At 38.5% G+C, this 23,240-nt stretch overlaps 2 protein-coding genes across 5 annotated transcripts; one reads left to right on the forward strand and one right to left on the reverse strand.

The window, feature by feature from the left end:
• The first annotated feature begins 1,078 nt into the window (after window positions 1-1,078).
• Window positions 1,079-2,247, forward strand: LOC122026338 (bZIP transcription factor 11-like). Its single transcript, XM_042585015.1, has one exon. The coding sequence runs from the start codon at window positions 1,692-1,694 to the stop codon at window positions 2,061-2,063; it is 372 nt and encodes a 123-aa protein (XP_042440949.1). The 5' UTR covers window positions 1,079-1,691; the 3' UTR covers window positions 2,064-2,247.
• A 66-nt stretch (window positions 2,248-2,313) lies between these two features.
• On the reverse strand, window positions 2,314-16,889 carry LOC122026337 (transcription initiation factor TFIID subunit 5-like). 4 transcript variants are annotated; one of them, XM_042585012.1, is made up of 20 exons: window positions 16,767-16,889; window positions 16,325-16,593; window positions 15,597-15,678; window positions 14,546-14,624; window positions 14,331-14,428; window positions 14,168-14,224; window positions 13,101-13,188; window positions 12,839-12,945; window positions 11,179-11,277; window positions 10,388-10,539; window positions 9,839-9,949; window positions 9,678-9,747; window positions 9,535-9,574; window positions 8,358-8,522; window positions 8,195-8,271; window positions 6,103-6,219; window positions 3,422-3,687; window positions 2,851-2,943; window positions 2,704-2,779; window positions 2,314-2,626 (listed from the first exon to the last, which is right to left on the reverse strand). In XM_042585012.1, exons 2-20 carry the CDS (start codon window positions 16,456-16,458, stop codon window positions 2,573-2,575), a joined length of 1,965 nt encoding a protein of 654 aa, XP_042440946.1. In that variant the 5' UTR covers window positions 16,459-16,593; window positions 16,767-16,889; the 3' UTR covers window positions 2,314-2,572. The 4 variants fall into 4 exon arrangements, with proteins under 4 accessions (XP_042440946.1, XP_042440948.1, XP_042440947.1 ...); XM_042585014.1 differs by lacking the exon at window positions 16,767-16,889 and having other exon boundaries at window positions 14,331-14,398; window positions 16,325-16,632; XM_042585013.1 differs by lacking the exon at window positions 16,767-16,889 and having other exon boundaries at window positions 2,704-2,770; window positions 16,325-16,632.
• Between the last annotated feature and the right edge of the window lie 6,351 nt (window positions 16,890-23,240).

Genomic DNA, 23,240 nt, shown 5'->3' on the forward strand with positions numbered 1-23,240 from the left:
AAAGATCTCTACGTCCACACATATTTAATTTCCCTTCACTATTGACCCCATAAACTGTGAAAGGAAGATAAATCATGAAAAACCTTTTAACCTGCCGAGTGGCCTCCTAATTGAGGAGGTTGTCCGCACGGGGCAACTCCATTGCTACCGTCGTGATTGCTGACTGGCTTAGTGCAGTGCAGTGCAGTGGAAGGTGCAGTGGAGGTGCCAGTGGTTGCTAAAAAGTTAAAGAAGATATTGTGCAATCTTTAGGAAGATGCACTACACCGCCTTTCCTCTTTGATGTCCGAGCATCAAACCTCTAGTGCAAAAGGAGACGAGAGGTTTTATCTTCTTCCAAAGGAATATGTTGAAAGAGACCTGGAAAAGAAAGGGCCAGATTTTTCGCAGAATATTGTCCTTTCTAATGCACTCAGATCTATTCTTCCAGATTAAGCTTTCTCTCCGCACCCTGCTTTATTCATTCCCCCCTCAGCTACCAACTTGAGCTTGCAGAATCTTTCACACCATTTTATGGCTGCTTGTTTACCTGGTTTAGGAATTGAGAATTCAAATTCGATTAGAACTCTTCAGTTTTCTCCGCCTTCCACAGACTGTGACACTAGTTGGAGTTTGACAAAATGTGCAGCTGATTATTCAAGTTTTTGCCCACCGATTTGTCTTTCTCTGGCTCTCTTTCCTCGACAGGGCTAATCAAAAAAGAGACTTTCTTGGTCTCGACCTTATCTCTTAAGTCTGTTGTCTTAGCAGCCCTTGATCCTACCCATTTTTGAAAGGTCCCTTGATCACAGGTATATTTGAACCACAATAGTATCACTAGACCATCACTTAATTAGCTTCTTTACTAGTAGAATAAAATATTTAACGTTGTGCTCTTGAATAATGGAACTCTGCCTAATAAATCCATTTAATAAATTGTTTAAATGAACACATGTTTGAAAACCACGTATTTACCTTTAAATTAATCGATTTAATGAAATTATTATCACCCTTGACCACTGTGCAAGATTCCAAAACGCCTTCCCTCTACGTTGTTCCCCTATAAATTCCCTTCTCCACTAGGTTCTAATTCCCTTTCCTCCTCTCCTTCTTCTTCCTTACTGAGCTTCCGGCAAACTGCAGCTTCTGCCTTTTTGCTGCTTAATTTCTTCCCCTTTTCAATCTTCTATCCCACTAAACTTTTGCTGGTCTCTCAATCAAAACCAGGAGTTAATCCAGAAAAGCAGCACCGTCTGTTTGACAGAATAAAGTTTGCTCCTTCCTGCTTCAATCTGTTCCGGGGGAAGTTCTGCCAAATTCGTCCCTAAAAAATAGAGTTCTCCAAATCAAAACCTCTCCAAAACCCGGCCTTTGCTCGAATTCTACTGTCAAAATCCAACCTTGCGGCAAAGTTCCTGCCTTTGATTTGCTCACATGCATCATAAATTTCTCTTGACGTTCCTAATCGATGTCGCCAATCATAAGTGAGATTCTCCTCTCTGGGTTTATGATCCATCCTGCAGTACTCCGGCGCATGTCCCATCTCGTCCAGTCCTTCTCCGTTGTCTTCCTCTACTGGTTCTACGTGTTTTCATGAACTTTCTCAAAATCTAGTGCGCTCGCAATCATAATTCTACCAGAGAAAAAAAAACAATTGATAATTAAAAAGCGTTTTAAAATAATTTAAACTGTGAACGACCAAAGTAACTTCCATGGCTTCTCCTCCCAGCACTGTTACTAGTGATTCAGGATCCGGCCTGCTCCAGAGTTCCATCTTCGAAGAGAACCTGGAGGCAGTGCAGGATCAGAGGAAGCAGAGGCGGAGGTTCTCGAACCGTGAGTCCGCGAGGAGGTCGAGGGCGCGCAAGCAGCAGAGGTTGGATGATCTGAACTCGCAGTTGCAGCACCTGAGGCAGGACAACGCCGAGGTCCTGGCGTCCTTGAGCCTCATCACGCAGCGCTACTTTGAAGTGGACAGAGAGAACTCCGTGCTCAGGATTCAGTCGATGGAGCTCGGGAACAGGCTGATGTCTCTCGCTGAAATCCTTCAGTGCTGCTTCAATGGCTCCCGTCGTCTTCTATGATCGGTGACGGCTTCATCAGTCCACAATTTGATGTGAATGAGTCAAGAAACAGGCCATGCATGGCTTCAAGAATGAGACATAAAGGCAAATGGTTTCTACTGATTGATGTAATAATTGGGCACTGTACTGGCACTTGGTGTTCATTTGCTGTTTTTGATTGACCACAGAACATGGCAGTTCTCTACTCACACGAATTGGACCATAAGGGCTCTTTTTAAAATCACGACCGAGATTAGTAGAATGAAAGGGATACAAAGGAAAAGAAATAACACAATTTAATATGAATAATCATGACTTTATCATCCGTTTCCTCCCATCCCTCCACTCAAATAAACTCAGTCTATGTCCATAATATGTGGGCATATATGCAACATCACAATAGATGAATCTACCATTTACAAAGACTTGAGGATGTTGGATCAGATATCTCACGGTAATTACCTGTTGCACATAATTTAGATGTCACGGCCGTTGGTTTGTATTTTTTAAGTGACTTGGGAACGACATGGTCAGGAACATCTTGACGGTGCACCGGCTGCAAATAGAAGATTCCTTCTTGAAAACTGCCAAGCAAAGAACATTAATATACACAATACAGACAGACGGAGAAAGAAAGGAGGGGCATTTCAAGTTTTCAGACCTGTAATGTGTACACAGGAGTCGATTTGGTCGGAAGAGCTTTTAATAATCTTAAGCGATGAGAGCAACTGGATTTGCTGGTGAGGTCAGAGAAATCAACTCATGCTAATGGAGGAACTTCCAAAATATTTATGAACAAAATACCTACTTCTCTGTTCTCGGAGCTTTTGTACTGGCAGTCACATCCCACAATTTAACTGTAGAATCAGCTGATCCAGAAGCAAGTAGTGTGCCTTCACAACTGTAGTAAAACAAGATGAGAGCTTCATAACTGAACATAACCTACCCTAAAATTCTAACCGGGTAGTTCAATGTTCATATAATATGTTAGACATGATATAGATGATATTCTACGGACATCGAGGATAAGAAAATGTGATTCTTCAAAACAAAACACGAAAGTCAGTATAAAGAATGCTACTGTCAGTATGCAATTACACAAGAGCATTATTCTGAACAGATTTGATCATAAACCAGCATGTTACACCAGAGATATCTCAACACATTAGCCACATCAATATTGCACTATGATGGGCTCACTGTTGATTTCAAGAAAAGAGCTCATTTGGCATAAACTTTTGCAGCAATCAAACTATTCAAGATGAATGAACTAATGGCTTTGGATAGAAAAAGACACTCCATTGGTTAATTTTTATGTGTACATCAGGTTATGATCTTTATATTTCCAAAAAAAAGAGGATATATCATATGCTACCAACCTGAAAGCGAGAGACCAAACACACGAGTTGTGTCCTACTAAAGGTGAAACACAACAACCACTTGAGATATCCCACATCATTATTGTACCATCTTCATCACCAGATGCCATATATCGTCCATCAGGAGACATTGCTAGTGATAATATCATGCTTCTATGACCAATGAAAATGCGAACACTGTCCCCATTATGCACATCCCATAATCTGATTGTTTTGTCACTGGAACCAGTTGCTATGTAGTTACAATTTGCATGCCACTGAACACACTGTGAAATGGATAAACTTTAAAGATATTCCAACAAATATAGACATGGAACTATAAGTAGACTAAAGTTGGAAAGAAATGATCCAGCATGAACTTTAGACAGATAAAATCCCAAATTATTTCCTAAATGGAAAGACAATATACAAAGCTAATGTCAAAAGTCAAAGCAAGCAGCTGCAAACAAGCTCGAGGATACAATGATCAAACAAACAAACTATTTAATAAATATCAACTATCACGACAAATGTAAATTTGGGAGGGGGAAATTCTTGTTAATCGTATTGAATGCCCCACAATGTGCAGTCCTGTAACAGGAATATAATAGTGAAAAATATAGACCTGTTGGATACTGAATCTTGATCCATATCATCTCACCAGTTGAATTGTTCAATAGTTCTATGGTGGCAACAAAAGGCGATTTGCTCACCCCCAACGCCTCCGCCTGTCCGCATCCCAGGCCAACAAAAAAGAGGTAAATCACAGGTGATTACTAGCCTTGGGCAGTTAAATAGCGCATGGGGAGGATAGGCACCCAACTACTAGTTGGGATTTGACCCCCAAACCTTATGGTGGGAACACCACCATACCCTAGCCAACTGTCTCAGGGACAATGTTCAATAGTTCTACATTCTATGTGAAATGGAGCACTCTGTTTTTTGCTCTTCAGTATTAATAAATTACCTGTAAGACAACTGCAGTATCCAACATATATCTCCTGTTGATGGTAGATCCAACATGGTCTATATCCAAAAATGTTTCAAACAATCAGATGCACATTTTTTCTTTGCAAATACTTTTTATTGTGATCCTTTGACATAATGTAAAATTCTCATAATTGTTTCAATGACTTCTTTAGACTTTTGCATAAATTGACTTGCTATACCAACAACTGAAATTTGGCGCTGAACAATAAGGTAAAAAGTTTCCCAAAAAGCCTTAGATAAAGAGAGCACTCGTCAAAGTCATAATCATATTCTGCCCATTCAAAACAATCAAAGTATCTACAAGTTTGCATCCATTTATAATAATCACTTGTTGAAAATCTATAACACGTTCCTGGAAAAGACCTTCAGAGACCTTTGATATTTGGACTCCTCATCGACCTTCTTCATACGCATGTTGTTGACATCTGGACAACAACACTTTTGAGCGGACTCTCGATATTTCTATCGATCACATCTAAATAACCTTAGAAATAGTCAGCCATTTTGATCTGTACCTATGTCAGATATACCCAACTCCAAGTATAATACTTGGTGCCAATTTATCTTTTTGATATTTTTCAACTTTGATAACACCATGCAAATCATGGGCCAAATATCATCTACATAAACTGCCAACACTACTGCCTGTGGAGCAGCGGCAGCCAAATATTGGCTTTGCTTCAATGTATATCAATATAAATAACTGCAAGACAAAATCTGTTAAACCCTACCTGGAAAGTTTGTTTGAGGCCATATATTACTTTCTTGAGCTTGCATGGTTTAGTCATTTCTTGAGCAACACACCCAAAAGATACACCTCAGCAAATTTACCATATAGAAATTAATACTGTAACTTCTTTGTAACAGGTTAAGCGGTTATTGAGATATGTTGTCAATCAGACAATACATCAACATTTTGAAGATTATATACTCAACTCACTGATAACAAACCTGCACTGGAACCAGCTTTGATCCCTGAACACAAGGATTAAGAACCTGTACCAATCTATGCTGATCAGTTCATGCAGATGCAGTAGAGGGGAAGGAAAAGGAAGAGGAAGAAAGATGAGGAAGAAGAAAAGAGGGGGAAGAAGACTGTACCGACTCACGCTGCTCATCCATCTACGGTCTGTGATTTCCCAAGAAATCCATTTTCAATGGTGGATACATGCAAGAGACTGTTTGAGACAGAGACTACAGCTTATCCCCTGCCCCACACTGACCGACAATGTGAAATCAAGCTTACAACACTGAGTGCATTGTCATGTTCCATGGAATGCAATGGCAGAATATGAGTGTTACAGAATGAATTCAAATACATGACCCAATCTTTCCTTGTGAGTTTGGAAGCTAAGTTTGATCTCCACTCTCTTGCAGGCAGAATATTTACTAAAAACCTACTAAAACTTAAAATGCAACTCCAAAACATAACATGGAACACTATTTCATTGTAATATGAGACCAGGGGAGAATAACAAACACATCTTAAATATTACAATTTGCAGCTCTATATTTCAGATTTATGGAATATAAAAAAAAAAAAATTGCTTAAAAAAAAAGGAGGCATTGCCTTGTCTGTAAAAAGACCTGAAAGTCGTATTCTTCTAACTAAATGAGAGTTCCCCTAAAACACTAATGATGATTACAAAAGAAAAGGGAACACCAATACTCATTAGAATGCAAATAAGCAGGAAGATAATGGATATACTTACATCAACATCAGAAAGATGTCCAGCCAATACTCTTACAGGATGGGTCCTCTCCATTGACCAAATTCTAGCAGTTCGATCATGTGAACAACTAGCAAAATAGTCTCCAACAGGATTGAACTGCCACATAGAAAGGAATTACATAGCTCAGATCATACAGGTTCAGCAAATCCAATGTTTCAATTACTCAAATTGAAATGTCTGTGTCTTAATAATATATAAACTAGACAAAAACTAAGGCAAAAAAATTTGAGGATAGCTATAGGAAAAAAAGATCAATAATAACAATTAGCAAAATCTATAACACAACATAAAGCAATAAAGTTCTGCCCACTTAAGAGTAAGCAGTACTGAACAAAGTCAAAAGAAAATTATGTCAACAGTAAAGCAATCCCAACATTGACTCATCTTTCCTATCTTCTTGCTCTACTCTCCCCTCCCAACTCTATTTTCAGTTGACAGAAGAGTCCCTCCAATCTATGAAACCCTCTCAACAGACTGTCAGAATATATCTATTTCGACGCAAACTGAACCACAGTATTCTTAATAGTATGCATATGAAAGTAGCAAGTATAATAGATCAGTTTCTCTTCAGTAACAATGTCCATTACTGCTGAATGTAACAATCCATGCCTCTAAACCAGCAAGAAACACAGCCCGTAGATGAAGCTGTTAATGCTATTCTCCCCAGATGGACTCTTTTCCAGTTTTCACTGTGCCAACATCTCTTCTCTAGAGGAGCCAAATGCTTATCAATCAATCCTAGCTACTAAGGGCCTGTTCAAATAGATAAGTGAAAAGAAATACAGGAAGAGGAAAGATGAAAGGAAACACGTTTTCCTTGTTGACTTGAAATAGAACAATGGAGAGAAGAAAAGTGGAAGGAAATTTCAAGGGTCCTTTTCCATATTTCTTTCAACGGAAAATGAAAAGGGAGAAGAAAATTATAGTCTGAACGCAAATGTCAATCAGTCACCAATTAGTTAACAAATCTGTTGGTAATTCCTACTGATCAAGACTTTCTGAATCAATTTATCATCCAGTTCACCCATCGAATTAAGCATGAGAACAGAAAATTTCTTACCGTCCCTGCATATTTCCCTTTCTCCTCCAAATATTTACCTCCTCTTTTCCTAAATAAACACAACTAAACTCTTTCTAGTCAGAAGGGCAAGAATGGAGGTGGAGCTCATGATGATGAATCTGAAATTCATCAAAGAAAAACATTGAAGGATACAATAATCTGATATGGGGGCCCCAACTAACTCAAGTACACGAGATGTTAGATGTATAGATCTCAAGGTTGGGTCCTTGTCTCATAAATATGAGAGAGAGAGAAAAAAAGTATAATCAATCATCACAACTAAGCCTCAAGCTTTCTCCACACAGCCTTAGCTGATTCAGGAATATCGTTGACCATCATCAAGAGTTATAAGTTGAAGAATCACAACAACAACAATAATAGATGGCATATTTACATATAGATCCCTGTCAACCTGTGGATTCATAAGTAGGTTCTTAACAAAATATATTGCTAGGATTTGAGAGGCGATGTAAAAGTATAGTTGTAATTGAATATCACTATATCATGTGGATAAGAAATACCTACATATTCTAAATTATTGCAGGATATTAGTCAGCCTTCAGCTTTACCTCTCCTGAATCCTGATTTTATATAAGTAAAAGATAGGATAGGTGCCAACAAATGATGGAAGTGCCACATCAATTAGCAACTAGTAATATTTGCAATTTATTTCATTGTTTGATCTTGCCCTCTAAATTATAACAAATATATGCAACAATTCTGTAATTTCAATCATGAAATTAATCATGTAGGATGCACATTTGCAGTTAAACAGTAGATAGAACTCTCATATGCAAATGTAAGGAGCTAACTAAAATAAAATGAATAGTTCCCTCGGAAACATGCAGATAATTTCCAATTTCAAATTATTTTAGAGTATACAGTAAAAAAATCAAATCAACAGGTAGTCAAACATGTGTCAATAAAAATGAATTAATTCAAAGCTAGTGAGGAAAGGAATTAAATTTTTTCTTCGTGGATAAGAAAATCAAAAAAGATTTTTTTTCTTACTTGAGCATCCCATACTGGAAAATTATGACCCTTGTAGCAGACAAGATTTGCATTCAGCTTTGTGTTCCATAATCGGACTGTTGTGAGACAAATAGGGCAATAATTTAGAATGTTTGGACAACTGACAAACAGATAATGCTTACTTGAGCCTAGACAATCTTACTTGTCGAATCTGAGGATGCTGACAATAGGAAGTCTCCAGAATGACTAAACGCAACAGAATAAACAGGTCCTGAATGACCATGAAGCAATGTGTAAGATCTTTTGCAGTCCTCTGTTCCAGGAATGTTCTCATTCTTCACAGACTCATTTGCTCCCAACAGATTAACTGTAGTTTGCTATCAGGAATAACATATCCATTTCAAATCTAAATTCCTACTAGTTATGTGTAAGATTAAAAGGAATGTTCATTGTCGAATAATTGGCAGAGTGGCAGGAAACACAAATATTTTTATCATCTTGAATGCTGGCATGACATTTGCATTCAATCAATAAACTATATAGAAAGGAGTTGGTATTCTAATCTGTATTTTTATTGATGATGCACTTGTACAAGTTGGATGCATAACGATAAATATTTGCAAGGATTGGTGATGTTAATACTTAATAGACTTATGTTACCGTGTGATTATCGTTGTGGTTGCATTTGTTGGCATATATGAGATTGCTCAGTTGTCTTAACCATGCAGCTACTGGCAATTTGGTTACTCTATTTGTGATATTGTGATTTTAATAATGTACATGATGCACCTGTTGTTGAGCTTTAAATTATATTGCCCATATGTCTCTCATATTCCAACTTGTAATATTTGTTCATACTCATTTTACTTCAAATCTAAGAAGTGGATGTTGAGTGTGTTGTGCAAGAATTTCGAGGGTGGCCAAGTATACCAGACAAGCATGCAGGATGATTGTGTTATGTTCTTCTTTGACACTAAATATTAATAGTTATTTACTTCAGATTATATCTGCCCAGGAAATATCTAACAGAATCTAAATTGACCCTAGGCAAGATGTAATAAAATATATTTATCTTGGGAAAGAGGGTGTTGTGTTGTTGATTAATGTTTCCCCCTTGAAGCATACACTTGCTGCATGATGGAGGTGGATAAATACACCCACTCATTAGATAAGGCTTCAAGAGATATCTATGGTGTCTTTTCTTTTCATTTTTTTGGGGATAAGTTTTGAAATTATTTTAGATTTCAGTTGCACTTCTCTTTCAACTGAACTACTCAGGATTGAAAAAAAATTAAAAATATATAGTGGAAATTAAAGTTTCACGAAGTAAGTTTTTTATGCATAGAAAGTCAATAGCAAATACAGGTACAAATACTAACAACTTTTCTTTATTTGGACATCCTCTGACATATCCCAGACCTGCAGGACATCATAAAGGTTTGATTTGAATATGGAATTGTAAAACAAAAGAAAAAAATGTTGATATATAAGAATAACATGATGTGTCCAAAAATGAAATTACCTTCACAGATGAATCAGAAAATCCTCCAGCAATCAGAGACCCACCTTCAGATACAGACAAGCAATTTAATCTAGAAAAGGGAAAAACAGGTTCTAATGCAAACCGATTACATACTGAAATCGTACTTTTAAAATAATAAGATGTGATAACATAATTGATACCTATCATGTGCATTTAAGATGGTGTAAAAGTTAATAGATGGCAGTGCCAAACTATTTAATTGCACTCGGTTCCGTAAGTCCTCCAAAACCACACGCTCAACTTCTGCAGGACTGCGATAAAAACAGAATTCAATTCAGAAAGATGTGCAATTAATTAGAGTGAGTCACAATTGTCAAAGCTCACATCTATGGATGAGTTTGTCAAACACATAGTTTAGTAATGTTGATGCATAAGCAACAAATATATGGCCTTATTGATCTTGTAATGCTCAAATACCATATAACAATTTTAAGCAATTCTAGTTGGCTTAGATGAATAAGATATGGCCAAGAAAATTATAAATCAAACAAAACAATGATAGGATAGGATTGAAACAACACAAACTTGTGCCACATCTTCCATTCAATTCAAATTGAATGTGATGCAAAAAAGCAGAAAACTTTTACTTATATTCAGAAGCAAGAACAAGAAGTAGGATACCAACACTTCCTGGAACAAAGAAATTCAAGTATACAAGAAATATAATAGGTCAGACCATCTTTACATACGTTGCTGGAAGAGTTAGTTCTGGTTTCATCCGTGGTGCTGCAGACACTGCACTTGTCTCTGAGCGGGCATTTGCCCCTGTTGCACTCACAAGTTTGTCCTTTTTAATCCTTCTGACAGCAACACCCTGCTGTATGCCATCAAAGGTCCTCTTCTGAATAATTGAATTTACATGAAATCAGTTCTAGTGCAGAACAAACAAAAAGTAGAGAAAAAATGCAGGTGGAAGAAGATATGTAATGCTGATCAGTAACACTGAGATAGCAACCAGGAAAACCAAGTTTAAAATGATATGTTAAGCAAAGCAGCAACCGAACAAAAAGACCAAAACCACAAATAAAAGGGCCAGTGTCATATCATTTTTTTTTTTTTTTGCAGATGTACAAGATACCACACACAAATAGTTCATAGCAAAGAAGATACTGGACAACATAACAGCATAGCTGTAGGTTCCATTATTTTTTCAATCAACCAATTTGATTGGTGTATTACAATATTTTACTACCAACAAAACATTTCCTCATTATGTCGATAATTTTTTGCGTAATCATTGAATGATATTTCATTTATTTTTTTACCCATTCTTTTGCAACATGGATATACAACATTTTCTTTATCAATGCTAATGCGCTATTAAGTTTAGCAATAATTCATATTGCGCTATTGCGCTATTAAGTTTAGCAATAATTCATATTAGTAAAAAATCAATACAGATGAAAAACAAAACTATGCAATCAAGTATTAGGCACTGAGAAAATTAAGAGGTCACATCCAACCTTTATAAAGCACTTACCTTGCCTTTTTCAGTATTCACATCTTTGTTTCCATTTTCAGCCTTCTCAGAATCTGAAAGTGCCTTCTCAGGATGTTGCTCTTCTGTTTCTTCAAGTGCCTGCAACTCAGAACTCCAAAACATTATCAAAGAACAAACAGGGTTAAATAGATAGTAATTTGCATGTTAAACAATATATTGCCGCATGGGAAAGAATATGTTGTAACATACACCAAAACCACTATATGGAAGGTCCAGTTCCTAAGTATCATCATCATCATTGCCCCATGCTTGTCCAAACTATTTAGAGTATGCTAGATGGATCTTATCATGGAAGCCCAGCTTCTAAGTATGTAACTATAAATATCCCGCCTAATAATATGATAGTATGTTTTTGAAAGCAAGGAAGACAAATGCTAAACCAACTTATCAAAGAAAGTAATATGTAAAAGCATGTATATAGGTATAAATGGAGCAGCAAGAATTCTCTGTGAGGAGGTACCAGCTTAAAGATTTGGAAGGACACCTATTTAAGCTACCCAAAGGGTGAGTATCCTGGTCAATCAATGATAAGTCTCATGTGTCAAAGCTTGTTTATTAGCAAAATTCTGTTACTCTTCTCCAGCCAAATTATCCACATCTACCCAAATTTTTGAAAAACACATGAGGTGATAGAGAGTAAGGTGAACTACGAAATGAAGTAGAGTAAATCATCAATTTGATATGGTTGAGGAGATGGAGGTGGACAGGATGACCCATCCAACTCTAGACCAGGGACACTGAAACATGAGGTTATGAATTGACTTGAATTAGCATGACTATGGAGCATGACCATCTTTAGAGAATGTCTAGTGAGAATAATTTTGGAATGAAGCTTCTTGTTCACCACAATCCAAGTGAACAATGGATTTGAAAGGCACCCCAAAGCTGTTTTGTCCGATCAACCCTACAATAGTGGATTTAGCCAAGAGTTCATGAGAGCAAATGAAGCACCAAGGCAATGCATCCAATGAGTCCTCAGTGATTAACAGGGAACAGAAACTGAGACAATTAGCATAGACTGGGTTACTGAAGGAGATGTTCCATATTTGCTTCTGATTCTCTTGACTGAGGCGGTCTTGAATGACAAAAGAGTAACTGCAAGCTAAGAAGAGATTTGGAAAGTCAGAGAAAGAGCTCCTCCCAGTAGCCCACTTGGGAAGTGTTGTCTCGAACAATAGCTTCTAGGTGAGTAGGCTAGATTATGAATCTCCAGGTAGATAAAACCTGCTCCCTCATTCTGTGGCTTTGTTACCAGGAACAAAGCAACTATGCATTTGATGCTCTTGATGGAGTTGAAATAAACAGACCGCGCATAATCTAGACAAATATATGAGAGCTCACATGTTACCTAACTTTCTTAGTCACCCTATAATAATGCATATGTAAAGATTATTGGTTCAGAATAAGTTAATTACAAGTCTATATGCATCAGATTTTTTAACTTAAGTACATAAAAAACTAATAGGAAAATGTATGCCCAAGTGCCTAGCCACTAAAATTATTGCAGCACAAGGAAAATATTTATAATTGAAAACACCATATGGAAACCAGTAATTCATCATATAAAATGATAAATGGCTCATTTGCTAATTAAGAAAGGCACAGGTAAATTTTACAGAGATAAAATTTTGGCACCCACCCCCCAGCGTATATTCTGATTCATCTGTTTGCCAAATTTGTTATTTCTACCCTCAGCAGTTGCAAAGTCTGCATTGTCAGCAACTGTGGTAGGCTGTCCAGGGTATACTGCCAAAATCATTGTGCAAAAAGTACATTTAGGGAAAATATTACTATAGAAAGAAAAGCATGGAACATAGAAAAGCATGGAACAAGGAAAAGAGAATTAATAACATTCGAATAAAACCCAAAGATGTCAATCTCATAGATAATGGAAGAGGTACCTTCAAAATCAATATGCTCATTTATTATGCCAAGAATGGTAAGAGAGTGTGTTTTCTGAAGGTACTGCAGGAGGAGATCATAAGAATACTGCATGAGCAAAGAGAAAATCAAAGTGTCACCGTCTTGCAATTAAGAGACCAAATGTTGCAAACTTACTAGACGCTTATATTTGTTGACAAGTCTTGCAATATGCAAAATGTAAAAAGAGAGAGGCATACAAAGGGAAAGATCTGAAACATATAGACAAGAAAATAGATGAATGCTACAAGGGAAGAATCCTTTTCATGCTTTATCTGTAAGTTCTCAACACATACGTGATCAACATGATAGACACATAATAACATACAAACTACTTGCCAGCACAGTGGCATTAGGAACAAGCCACAGTGATACAAGGGAAGAACCCTTTTCATGCTTTATCTGTAATTGACAAATAGTTCTGATCAACTTGATAGAAATATAATAACATACGAACTACTTGCCAGCACTGTGGCATTAGGAACAAGTAATTCTTCAGTTTCTTGCCTGAGACTAAGATAAAATATATATAACTATTAACTATATATAACGACCTTGTAAATACCAAGATTATTAAGCTAGTATTGGCTACTACTTTGTTGTACAAGTCCTGTTGTTGAAAATTTAGCTTCTACATATAGCATAGTAGCATCCTCTAGATCAAGTAGAAATAATAAATTGAAAAATAAAAATGTATAGCAAGCAACTTCTTAGCTTCCATGTTGAGTTATTATGAATGCTTGCTTTGTCACAACTTATGTTGAAGCTTTAATGGGCCAAATTATACATTTTTTACAACTCAATGGGAGGATAAGGCATGCAGCTAACCATAAATAATTTGGGCACATGACTTCTTAAGTACAAACATAACGCATGGTGCATCGATGAAGATAAGCACACTGCTGATCAATAACAATACTAGCAGAATACACCAGAGTAGATTTAGTTGACTAAAATTAAATGGACCCAACCACACATCTATACAAGCAAATAAACAGGAAAAGAAGGAACTTAAGTACAGAAAGTTACAGTAGTTGCAAAACTGCACCTCGCACAATTTTATTTTTAGTTTGTTCAGCCTAAAAGAACGGGCCAATTCCATCTCCTGCAACAAGCGACATACGCATGAATAGATATTTATTAGAAACAGGCTCAGCAGTATAACCAGCCAACAAAAAGATTTTAAAGCTACAAATTTTAGATACAATAACCTCTGAATTTAAGGTGGAAAGAATTCGTTCAAGCTTTTGTAGGTCTCTCAAGTGTCGAGATTCATGATCTTCACGGAATGCAAAGAAAAAAATTCGAGCTGCAGGTTACATGCAGCCATGTGAAACAGAAACATAGAATTTGGAACTCAAGGACAAAAAAATTAGATACAATTTTTATCTGTAAATTGGAAATTGCATTAAAGAAAGATGTGCACCTTCATGTACAAGTCCGCCTGCCACAAGATCCATAAAACAGTGTATGTACACTGGATAAAGTACAGAAAGCAGCTCGTGCTGTGGAAGATCAGGATACCAAAAAGGGGATGTTGGTCCAAGAAAAAATATATAATGACAAAATAATTACTCAGAAAAATTGGCTAGATAAATTGTCAACCATATGAGTTAAAAGATAGCATGATATCTTCCGATCAACACATCAGAATAAAAAAAAAAAAAAAGAGATTTTTTCCTGGAAATTTAAGCTAAGAACTAGGATCAAAAAGTATAAGCAGTATAAGCACCAGATACTTTATTCAGAATAATCATCCATGTGCACTAATTATTGCATGGGCATACCCTATATAGCTCAAATTTCCCATTTGACATATAGACCAATGCAAGGGGTCAAAAACATATTACAGAAGTGTCATAGTGGTCAAGAACCTGAATCTCCATCGCACTGAGATTAGGATGCAACAAAAATTTAGAATGTTCATCCTCACATCTAGTTATCAAACTTCACAATATTCCTTTCCATAAGACATTAATAACATAAAGATACATGCAGTCTCTGCATCTTGCTTCTCAGATGCATGTACTAACCTGAAACTGTACAATAATCTATTCTAGATGGGTGAACTGAAGGATAATAATCCAGCTAGGATATGAAAAATTGATAGCATGTGTTCTGGACCAAGGAGTTTGGAGACCAGTTAAATTATAGTCTTGGAAAACAAAAAAATTATGCTTGCCCCAAAACTGATCCTCTTAATAGTTGAAATACTTGTATAGCTTACCAATATTTGAAAATATCTTAAATTCTAACCAATAAGAAAAAACAGTTTATATCCAAAAGTAACACCACAATGAACCATTAACAAAAAATATAATACACAAAACATGAAGTGATATGTTAACCTAAAAAGCATATCCCATTGCCTAAGTCCTAAGAAACAAACTCAGTAAGTCAGTATATGAAGTAACTCCAAGTTGTAGCCAACACAATTCACATACTGCTATTTTCCAACTACATAATTGATTATTTACCTTGTATAAGTCGAGCGAATTATATGCCAATGAACGCAGCTTGCTATAACCATCATTATATCGTTTCGGATCGTTTTCTACTCTGTAAAGAATAGTTAATATTAAATGCATAAGACTGGAAAAAACATGATGTAGTGGCAAAGAGAGATGAAGATGCATCCAATATCATCCAAAAGCGCATAAGATATATTTTGTGTTAAAGAAGAGCTATCTTGATTATTCAACAAATAGCTAAGTAGACAATATTTAATCCATTCGAGTCAATTCAAGATAGGGTAAATTGAAAAATTTATTCAACCCTTTACCACTTTTAAGTTTTAAAAAAAAAATGTATTCCAAGGGTTTCTTACAAAGTATAAGAATCCATTATTTGACCTCCAGGGCTTTGTCTGGGCGTGTACTAGAGAATATAAGGAAAGGGAGACAAGGGAATATACGAACAGGGATGACATATACAATGGAGAAGGTAGAAAAAACAAAGGTTCCATTTATTATCTTCTCTACATAATCCTCAATCCAAACAGGTTGCATTACCACCTATAAATAATTTAATGGACTTTATAATATCACTTTTTGCAGACGTACATAATCTTTAAAAAACCGATTTTGCAACACAGATTTTCCAGTTACATTGTCACCATATTTTAGCTGTAAATGGCAGCGTTAAGAAATTGTGGCTGAATCAAATCATTAAGAAAAAACGAGGAGGCGAGATTAGATAGCACAACCTGGAGACACAGAGATCGGAGCTCGGAGACGCGGAGACGTTATTCTGCTCTTCCTGAAGGACGAGGTCGGCTTTCGTGTAGCCCTTCTTGCTTAGGTAAGCTACCACCGTCTTCTTAATCTCTTCGTCCTCCATCAGCAAACACGCAAGTTACAGCAGAAAACCGGAGCCAAGGGACCGCTAGGGTTTGGGGAAGGGGTTTCGACCTCACGGCTCTCGCAACTCCCCGCAAACAGGAGGGTGATCGATGGATTCGTCAAACAAAGGGAACTTGCAGACGGACAGAATCATTACCAAAAACTGATATTATTTGAGGAAATTTCATTTTACCTCAAATATTTATCGAATTTTCACTTACCGTTCATGGTTTAACATTTGTCAGTTTACAAACCCATTATATTTTTATGGACTTCACCCTGAACTTTTACTATTTATATACTTACAACTTAAAAATATCATCGGCGTTCGGAAAGGCGGAAACGCACGCGGCTGCACACCGCCTGCTACTCCTAGCAGACCGCCGCTACCTTCTCCTCCTCGCTCCGGCGGCCATGGTGGATCTCGACGCATCTCCCTTTGATAGGATCTTTTTAATGGATTTATTTAAATAATTTTTTTAATTTTATTTTTTTTAAATAAATTTTATATTTTTTTAGATAAATTTTAATAAGACATTTCCTCTTGAAAATATATTTTTATTTTATTTTTCTTTTAAACTTTTTCTTTTGAAAAGATAATTTAGATCTCTATTTAAAAAGACGTTATGTAATTTTAGAGGACAAGTAATTTTCTTTTTAATTAATCAATTTCATTTGATTATTGAAGGTCGATCCCCTGATCATTCTATCCTTTTTTCATTTTTCTCTTTTAATTTTTCCACGTGATAGATCCCCGGGTTCCTATCAACTTGGTATCAAGGCACGTTCATTTCATCATCGTCATATAGTATCTCGCAACAACTTCAATAAGCGTATGGTCTTAACCCAACTTCAAGAGAAGAAAACTACTCTGACATGACGACCGGAGGATCTCATCTTGACACCAAATGAGCTCTGGAGTCTGAAGCTAAGCACGAGACAAGGATGGATAAACTCAAAAAAACTATGACATCGTTGGTCACAATAGTACAAGAATTGAAGGATCGTTTAGAAGCAGATTTCAGTTCAAGCATACTAATTAAAAAGAGAATAAATCAGCAGTCTCGACAACAACAATATGACCATAGAGTGAACTCAAATGAAGATCAAAAGTACAACCTTCCATATATGAAAGTGGAATTTCCTCGCTGGGAGAACAACGATCCGATTGGATGAATTTCAAGGGCTGAAAAATATTTTCGCTTCCACAGCACACTGGATTATGCAAAGGTAGAATTAGCATCTATAAACCTCGAAGGTGATGTCATCCAATGGTATAATTTGCTTGAAGCATGCCATGGACCTCCAAAATAGGAGGAATTCAAAGAAGAACTCCTTAATCAATTTGGTCCCTCCGATTATGAGAATGTTGATGGAGAATTGGCCAAAATTTTACAGACTACAACTGTACTGAAGTACCAAGGATGATTCGAGGGACTCTCTAATCGAACTCATGATTGGTCAGAAAAGCAATTACTATGCACTTTTATTGAAGGACTTCGTATTGATATACGACGAGAAGTAAAAATGAATCAACCCCGCACCATGAAGGTTGTCTTATCCTTTGCACGACTACAAAAAGAGAAGATCAATGAGGAAGGAAGAAGACATAATAAGGTAATTCATGAAAACACATCGCATTGTTCAACACACCCTATAGATTGACAAAATAAGAGATCAAGGAAAGAATGACAAAGGGATTATGCTGGCATTGCGATGAAAAGTGGCACCGTGATCATCAATGCAAGCAAAAGAGGATACTGATGATTGAACCAATAGAGAATTTTGAGGAAGAAGATGATTTCGATGAAGGTGAAATACAAGATAATATCAACGAAGTACAATATGACGCTATGATAATATCAGTTCATGTCTTAGAAGTGTTGGTGCAACCTTAGGTCAAGGTTGACCTGGTTGACCCGACTCGAGTTGACCTGACTCGAGGTGTATTTTGATGTTTGACGAGAATAGAAAAGTTGTATCTTGATGTTTAACAAGAATACAAACTTGGGAGATTGTGGGTGCAACCTTTGGTCAAGGTTGACTTGGTTGACCTAACTTGAGTTGACCTGATTCGGGAAAAGTCCAAGCAGGGAGCTTGGCACGGAAAAGTCCAAGTATGGAGACTTGGCATGGAAAAGTCCAAGTATGGAGACTTGGCACAGGAGAAGTCCAAGCAGGGAGCTTGGCACGGGAAAAGTCCAAGTATGGAGACTTGACACAAAAAAGTCCAAGCAGGGAGCTTGGCACGGGAAAAGTCCAAGTATGGAGACTTGGCACGGAAAAGTCCAAGCAGGGAGCTTGGCATGGGAAGTCGGAGAGGGCTCGGCAGCTCGTTCTCCGGACCAGGTTAGAGAGGGCTCGGGAGCTCGTTCTCTGGACCAGACGAAGTCGGAGAGGGCTCGGCAGCTCGTTCTCTGAACTAGGTCAGAGAGGGCTCGGGAGCTCGTTCTTTGGACCAGATGAGGAAGTCAGAGAGGGCTCGGTAGCTCGTTCTCCGGACTAGGTCAGAGAGGGCTCGGTAGCTCGTTCTCCGGACTAGGTCAAAGAGGGCTCGGGAGCTCGTTCTCTGGACCGGACGAAGTCGGAGAGGGCTCGGTAGCTCGTTCTCCGGACTAGGTCGGAGAGGGCTCGGGAGCTCGTTCTCTGGACCGGATGAAGTCGGAGAGGGCTCGGTAGCTCGTTCTCCGGACTAAGTCAGAGAGGGCTCGGTAGCTCGTTCTCTGGACCGAACGTGGAAGTCGGAGAGGGCTCGGTAGCTCGTTCTCCGAACTAAGTCAGAGAGGCTCGGTAGCTCGTTCTCTAGACCGGGAAGGCTTTAGGGTTTAGGGCTGGGAAGCTCTAAGGCATTGGATCGGTCTGGTGACCGATCCAGTGATACTCTGATTGTCTGGATCGGTCTGGTGACCGATCAGTAACCAAACAGAATGTTTCTGTGGGTTAACTGATCAGTCTGTAGACCGATCAGGAAACGATCAGGAGGCAGAAAAAGGTAGGGGGATCAGTCTGTGGACCGATCCACCTATAGCCTGATCGGTCCACAGACCGATCAGGCTTTGAAGCCAACTCTCACAGAGAGTTGGTTGATCGGTCTGGGGACCGATCAGCCTAGGGCCTGATCGGTCCACAGATCGATCAGGCTTCGAAGCCAACTCTCACAGAGAGTTGGTTGATCGGTCTGGGGACCGATCAGGGTCCTCCTGGACCGATCAGGATGGAGCTTGATCGGTCCAGGCTTAGCCGTTGTGACCCAACGGCTAGATTTCTGGATTCTTCTTTGTCTTTTTCGCAGGTGCAGGATATAAGGCCGCTACAGTAGAAGAAGAAAAAGAACGCTTGCTGACTACGGTTCTTGCTCCTGTGATCTGAGCTTTGTTGAGCTCTCCACTGCTGAAGCTTCATGTGAGCTTCCATCGGCTGGTTTTCTAGCTGCTGTTGTTGGATCCGTGAAGTTGCAGCTTCATCAACGGACTCCAGTAGACAACGAGAAGACAAGCAAACTTGGTAGGGTGTTTTTACATTCATCTTGTCCATTGTTTCTTGCTCTATTCTTTGTACTCCATTATTGCTGTTGCAAAAGGAATTATGGTGAGGTTTCTCCACCAAGAATGAGTTTTTATTAGCCGGTTTTCCGGGGTCTCATCCACCGACGGATTGATATGCTTCGTCCACCTTACGGACACGCCGAGGAGTAGGAGTATCATCTCCGAACCTCGTTACATCATCGTATTTGAGGTTTGATCTTCTCCACTTTCGTTTCTACATTATATTTCCGCTGCGCTAACCTAAATTGTAGGAAGAAACAATAATTTGAGGTCGGCTATTCACACACCCCCCTCTCTAGCCGCTATCCGAAGGTCCTAACAAGAAGGACTACAAACTCCGCAAACGATAAAGGTAAAATAATTCATTAAAAAATAACTTGTAATGATACGTATAGATTCAGGAACACCAACAATTTTCTAGACTCAACCTTGGCAAGTAGGCTTAAAAAAAAAATAAAGCAAACATCTACTGCTGGAGCAATATTTTCTAGGGTCAAGGTTGACTAACCTTGAGTTGGCTCAACCTCGAGTTTTGATGTTTGGATTTCGATTTTTGACAATACATGTAGACAACACATGAACATTGCAGGTGCGATTGTTCATGTGGGGAGATTGTGAAGGAGAGTCAAGTAGGTCAAAGGATTGACCGAATACTTGACTGAAGAGTCCTGGTGAGTGAAATCAGACAGTTGTGGAAAATTCTAGTGAGTAAAGCTAGGCAGATGAGAAGTCCTAGTGAGTGAAGCTAGGCAGAAGGAAAGTCCTAGTGAGTGAAGTTAGGCAGAAGGAAAGTCTTGGTGAGTGAAGCCAGGCAGATGAGAAGTCCTAGTGAGTGAAGCTAGGCAGAAGGAAAGTCCTGGTGAGTGAAGCCAGGCAGACGTGAAGTCCTAGTGAGTGAAGCTAGGCAGAAGGGAAGTCCTGGTGAGTGAAGCCAGGCAAAGAAAATCCAAATGGATCAAGGTTGATCGGGCATCTGGTGTTGGGAAGTCCAGATAGGTCAAAGGGATTGACCGGATACTTGGCACGAGGAAATCCAGATGGGTCAAGGTTGACCAGGCATCTGGTGAAAGTCCAAGTGGGTCAAAGGGATTGACCGGACACTTGGTAAGGGAGTCCTAGCAGGTCAAGAGTGACCAGATGCTAGGCATGATGTACCAATAGGTCATGGAGGACCGTATGTTGGTTTGAGGGATGTTTGGACTTGATTTGGCAAGTCTCACATGGGCTGGATTGATCAACCGATCGATTGGCTCATGCCCAATCGATCGGTTGATCGATTGGGTGAGTCCCGCGGAAGGAGAACCTCCCAATTGATCGGTTGATCGATTGGGGAGAATTGCCAATCGCACAGAATGCCTCCCAATCGATCGACCGATCGATTGGGGACCTCCAATCGATCGGCTGATCGATTGGGAGCTGCGATTTTGCGCGATAAGCCCTAGATCAATCAGTCGATCGATCTAGACAATTCCCAGGAGCACAGAGGCGCTCTGGATCGATCGGCTGATCGATCCAAAGCCTCCCCAATCGATTGGGATTCGACCGTTGGCGTCGTATTTAGCTGTTAGTGAGCGTTTCTCTCGGTAGAACTCTCAGCTTTTCATCTCCGATCTTCACAGCGATTTCACAGCTTCTCCACAGAGTTCTCATCGCCAGATCTTAAAGGTTCTTGGAGGCATTTCCAAGTCAAGAGGTGGATCTACAGCAAGAAGAAGAAGCTAGGGTTAGGGGTTTCTTGTGTAAACCGTGTAAGCTTTCCCTTGTATTTGCTTCTCTTTGTTTCTTGTTATATTGAGAGTATAGTAGGGCTTCTCCGCCTTCGGTAGTTACCGAAAAGGAGTGTTTATATAGTGGAGGGTGCGTGAGTGTGTGGATCCTTGGACTAGTCACCTCTTCTTGAGGTGGATACCAAGTAAATCCCTAGTGTTAGCGTTGTGTGTTTGTTTCTTTATATTTTCCGTTGCATTTCATCAAAAGGAGCAAGCAACGACGAGCACAAGATCGCGCCAAGCTATTCACCCCCTAGCTACATTTTGGTCCTAACATCTACATTTGATGTTAAGGTGGCGGATGGAAGATCACTTACAAGTCTAGGAAAGTGCAATAGTATTAAAATTTTCTTACCAAATTATGAATTAATGACATATCTTTTTCTTCTTCCCCTATATGGATGTGATGTTGTACTGGGAGCACAATGGTTGAGAACATTAAGAGGTATAATATGGAATTTCTCTCAACTAACAATGTACTTCCAAGATCAAGGAAAAGAAGTTTGTATCAGAGGCAAGAGACAAGATACTATCACATCAATCAGTAATTATCAGGCAGAGCAGTTATTAAAGAAAGATTGTTCCATTTTTCTCATGCAACTCTCCATCAAAAAAGATCCTAAAGCAAATGTTAGGTCTTATCACTACCCTTACATACAGGAGGAAATTGAGAAGATTGTACAAGAGATGCCTAAGGCTGGTATCATTCGCCCAAGTGTAATTCCATATTCTTCTCTAGTACTGCTTGTACAAAAGAAAGATAGAAATTGGCGAATATGTGTAGATTACCGGACACTCAATAAAATTACAGTGAAAGACAAGTACTTTATTCCCATCATTGATGAATTAGGAGGTTCCTCATTCTTCTCAAAGTTGAATCTTCGCTCAGGCTTCCATCAGATAAGAATCCATCAACCAAACATTCCAAAAACAGCCTTTTAGACTCATGATGGTCATTATGAATTTTTAGTCATGTCTTTCAGTTTAACTAATGCACCTTCTACATTCCAAAGTTTGTTGAATGATATCTTCAGATCTTGTCTCCTTAAGTTTGTTTTGAATTTCTTTAATGACAACCTTGTTTATAGTTTATCATTCGAAGATCATTTGCATCACCTTTATAAAGTACTCACTATTTTGCGTGAACATTCTCTTTCTGTGAAAAGAGCTAAGTACAGCTTTGGAACAACTAAGGTGAAATACGTTGGTTATATTATAAGCTAAAAAGGAGTAGTTACTGATCCCTCAAAGGTGCTAGTTATGATGGAGTGACCCACCCCAAAGAGTATCAAGGCATTACATGATTGTCTGGGTCTCACAGATGCATTTAGATGGTGTCTTGAAGTAAAAAAGGTATTCCAGAATTTAAAGGAGAGTATGATGACAACACTAGTTCTTGCACTACCTAATAAGCAATTTGTCATTGAACCCCACGCATCCGAAGTTAGAATCGGAGCAGTACTTAT

Source organism: Zingiber officinale, chromosome 10A (assembly GCF_018446385.1).
Source record: "Zingiber officinale cultivar Zhangliang chromosome 10A, Zo_v1.1, whole genome shotgun sequence".
NCBI lineage: Eukaryota > Viridiplantae > Streptophyta > Magnoliopsida > Zingiberales > Zingiberaceae > Zingiber > Zingiber officinale.

Coding starts and splice junctions, on each gene's coding strand:
- LOC122026337 (XM_042585012.1), bottom strand. CDS start 16,458: ATGGAGGACGAAGAGATTAAGAAGACGGTGGTAGCTTACCTAAGCAAG. Junction 11,278..12,838: donor ATCAGAATATACGCTGGGGG/GTGGGTGCCAAA, acceptor TCTGAGTTGCAG/GCACTTGAAGAAACAGAAGA. Junction 2,780..2,850: donor AAAGCTCCGAGAACAGAGAA/GTAGGTATTTTG, acceptor TGACCTCACCAG/CAAATCCAGTTGCTCTCATC.
- LOC122026338 (XM_042585015.1), top strand. CDS start 1,692: ATGGCTTCTCCTCCCAGCACTGTTACTAGTGATTCAGGATCCGGCCTG.